At 36.0% G+C, this 2,500-nt stretch overlaps 1 protein-coding gene across 3 annotated transcripts in view; it reads right to left on the reverse strand.

Moving 5' to 3' along the window:
• Window positions 1-2,500, reverse strand: part of LOC133615711 (helicase ARIP4-like) — a 187,252-nt gene that overhangs the window by 60,338 nt on the left and 124,414 nt on the right. For all 3 annotated transcript variants that reach the window (XM_061974507.1, XM_061974518.1, XM_061974512.1), the window contains one exon: window positions 794-958. In XM_061974507.1, the coding sequence (XP_061830491.1) occupies window positions 794-958 (165 nt within the window). The remainder of the gene's footprint in view (window positions 1-793; window positions 959-2,500) is intronic.

The following is a 2,500-nucleotide window of genomic DNA, read 5'->3' on the forward strand; positions in this document are numbered from 1 at the left end:
TTTGACAAAAAATAGAGCCTGTTTTTTTTTTTACTTTTTCTTTTTGCTATGGAATGTATTTTTATAGTTATATAATAAGTAAACAATTTAAGATGTGGATTTCTTTGTACTTTTCATGAAATGTTTTTTTTTTTTTAGAAGAAGTGCACAAAGTTTAAAATTATTATATTTATTTTTTATTATTTCTTTCTTTTAGTTGTTTATTTTTTTTTAAAAACGATACCGATAATTTCCGATATTACATTTTAACGCATTTATCGGCCGATTATATCGGCAGGCCGATATTATCGGACATCCCTAACTGAAACTGAACTGAACTGAAATATATTTTTTGTTCACATTGTTGGGGGGGACGATTAATATGTGACGCAATTAGGGAAGCAGCATGAGACAACAAGTGTTTGATGTGGAAGACGTTAATGGAGTCTCGGATTGAAAATAAACTTTATTCCCTTGGATTTTATGAGGCCAATGACGTATGATTGCTTCTGATATGTATGTGGAATTAATGTGTTTTCTTTTTTTGGATGTCAGTTCTGACGGCATTATATTTGGCATCGTTGGTAACGTGAAGAAGACGTGGCTAAAATAAATGTCTGTGAGAAAAACTAACGACTTGAGCCTTGATTAAGACCTCGGAGGGAATAACAAAAAAAAAAAAAAATCAGACTCTTAATACTTGAGTCAGGTTTCATCTTGTTTGTTTTCAAACAGGATCTGAGTCGTCTCTACGACACGCTTATTACTTAATGTGCCCTCTTTCATGTCCGACTTGTGTTTGTGCGAGTCTGACCTGATCTGGAGACACGTCGTACGTCGTCGGCCTTGGCGGTGTCGTGGTGGTGGTACGCGCCGGCGCCACTGGGGTCCAGGCAGACCATGGCATCCTGTTCGTCCTCCTGCGGTGACACGCATGATGCTGACGGCGATGACGACGACACATGCTTTGTTACATCGCCTGCACAAAGGGATTGGCAAGAAGCAGAACAGATCACGGCTGTGTGTTACATAGTGCCTCGCCGCACGCCTCGAGGTGTATATCAAGGAGACATAGGCGCCCAGCTACATTTCTGCCAGTGGGTGCTCGGCCGGGCGGTGAATCTGACGCTACTTTTCTGAGGCTATGTCTACACTAAGCCGGATAACCCCTTAAACAAATAATTATTTAGCCAAAGCCCCGTGTCAGCCACACTAAACTATCGTTTAAGCTCCCCATATTGATACAATTTTTAACTCGGGTAAGTGCGCTGTGTATTTTTTTAATCTCCGGCTCTTACACTGCAAAAAGTCAGTGTTCAAAAACAAGAAAAAAAAAATACAAAAATTACTTGAACTAAGCAAAATTATCTGCCAATAAAACAAGAAAATTTAGCTTGTCAAGACTTTCCAAAACAAGAAAAATTAGCTAACCTCAATGAACCCAAAAATACCTTAAAATTAGGGATGTCCGATAATGGCTTTTTGCAGATATCCGATATTCCGATATTGTCCAACTCTTTATCAACCGATACTGATATCAATCCAATACCGATATCAACCGATGTATGCAGTCGTGGAATAAACCCATTATTATGCCTAATTTGGACAACCAGGTATGGTGAAGATAAGGTACTTTAAAATAATAATAAAATAAAATAAATAAATTAAAAACATTTTCTTGAATAAAAAGGAAAGTAAAACAATATAAAAACAGTTACATAGAAACTAGTAATTAATGAAAATGAGTAAAATTAACTGTTAAAGGTTAGTACTATTCAATCATGTGTGCTTATGGACTGTATCCCTTGCAGACTGTATTGATATATAATGTAGGAACCAGAATATTAATAACAGAAAGAAACAACCCTTTTGTGTGAATGAGTGTAAATGGGGGAGGGAGTTTTTTTTGGGTTGGTGCACTAATTGTAAGTGTATCTTGTGTTTTTATGTTGATTTAATAAAAAAAACAAATAAAAAAAACAAAACAAAAAACAATAGCGATAATAAAAAAAACGATACCGATAATTTCCGATATTACATTTTAACGCACTTATCGGCTGATAATATCGGCAGGCCGATATTATCGGACATCTCTACTTAAAATAAGTATATTCTCACTAATAACAACTGTACGTATTTTCTATTGTTTCATTGAAAATAAAACATCCATCCATCCATCCATTTTCTACCGCTTATTCCCTTTGGGGTCGCTGGAGCCTATCTCAGCTACAATCAGGCGGAAGGCGGGGTACACCCTGGACAAGTCGCCAAGTCCATTTGGCTGTCATCTGTTTTAAAATGAGACACAATTGTGTCAGTCATGATTTTTTTTTTCATGCTTGAAATAAGAACTTATTACTTTAAAAAAGTAGTTTTATACTTGTGAGTGTTGATGACACAGCTTTGCATCAGATGATATTCTAGTTTCAAGCATGTTTTACTCAATATAAGTCATCATATCTCAGCAACAAGCTGTAATATCTTACTGAGATCATTTAGGACCAAAACACTTAAAACAAGT

This window comes from Nerophis lumbriciformis, linkage group LG01, assembly GCF_033978685.3.
Source record: "Nerophis lumbriciformis linkage group LG01, RoL_Nlum_v2.1, whole genome shotgun sequence".
NCBI classification, from domain to species: Eukaryota; Metazoa; Chordata; class Actinopteri; order Syngnathiformes; family Syngnathidae; genus Nerophis; species Nerophis lumbriciformis.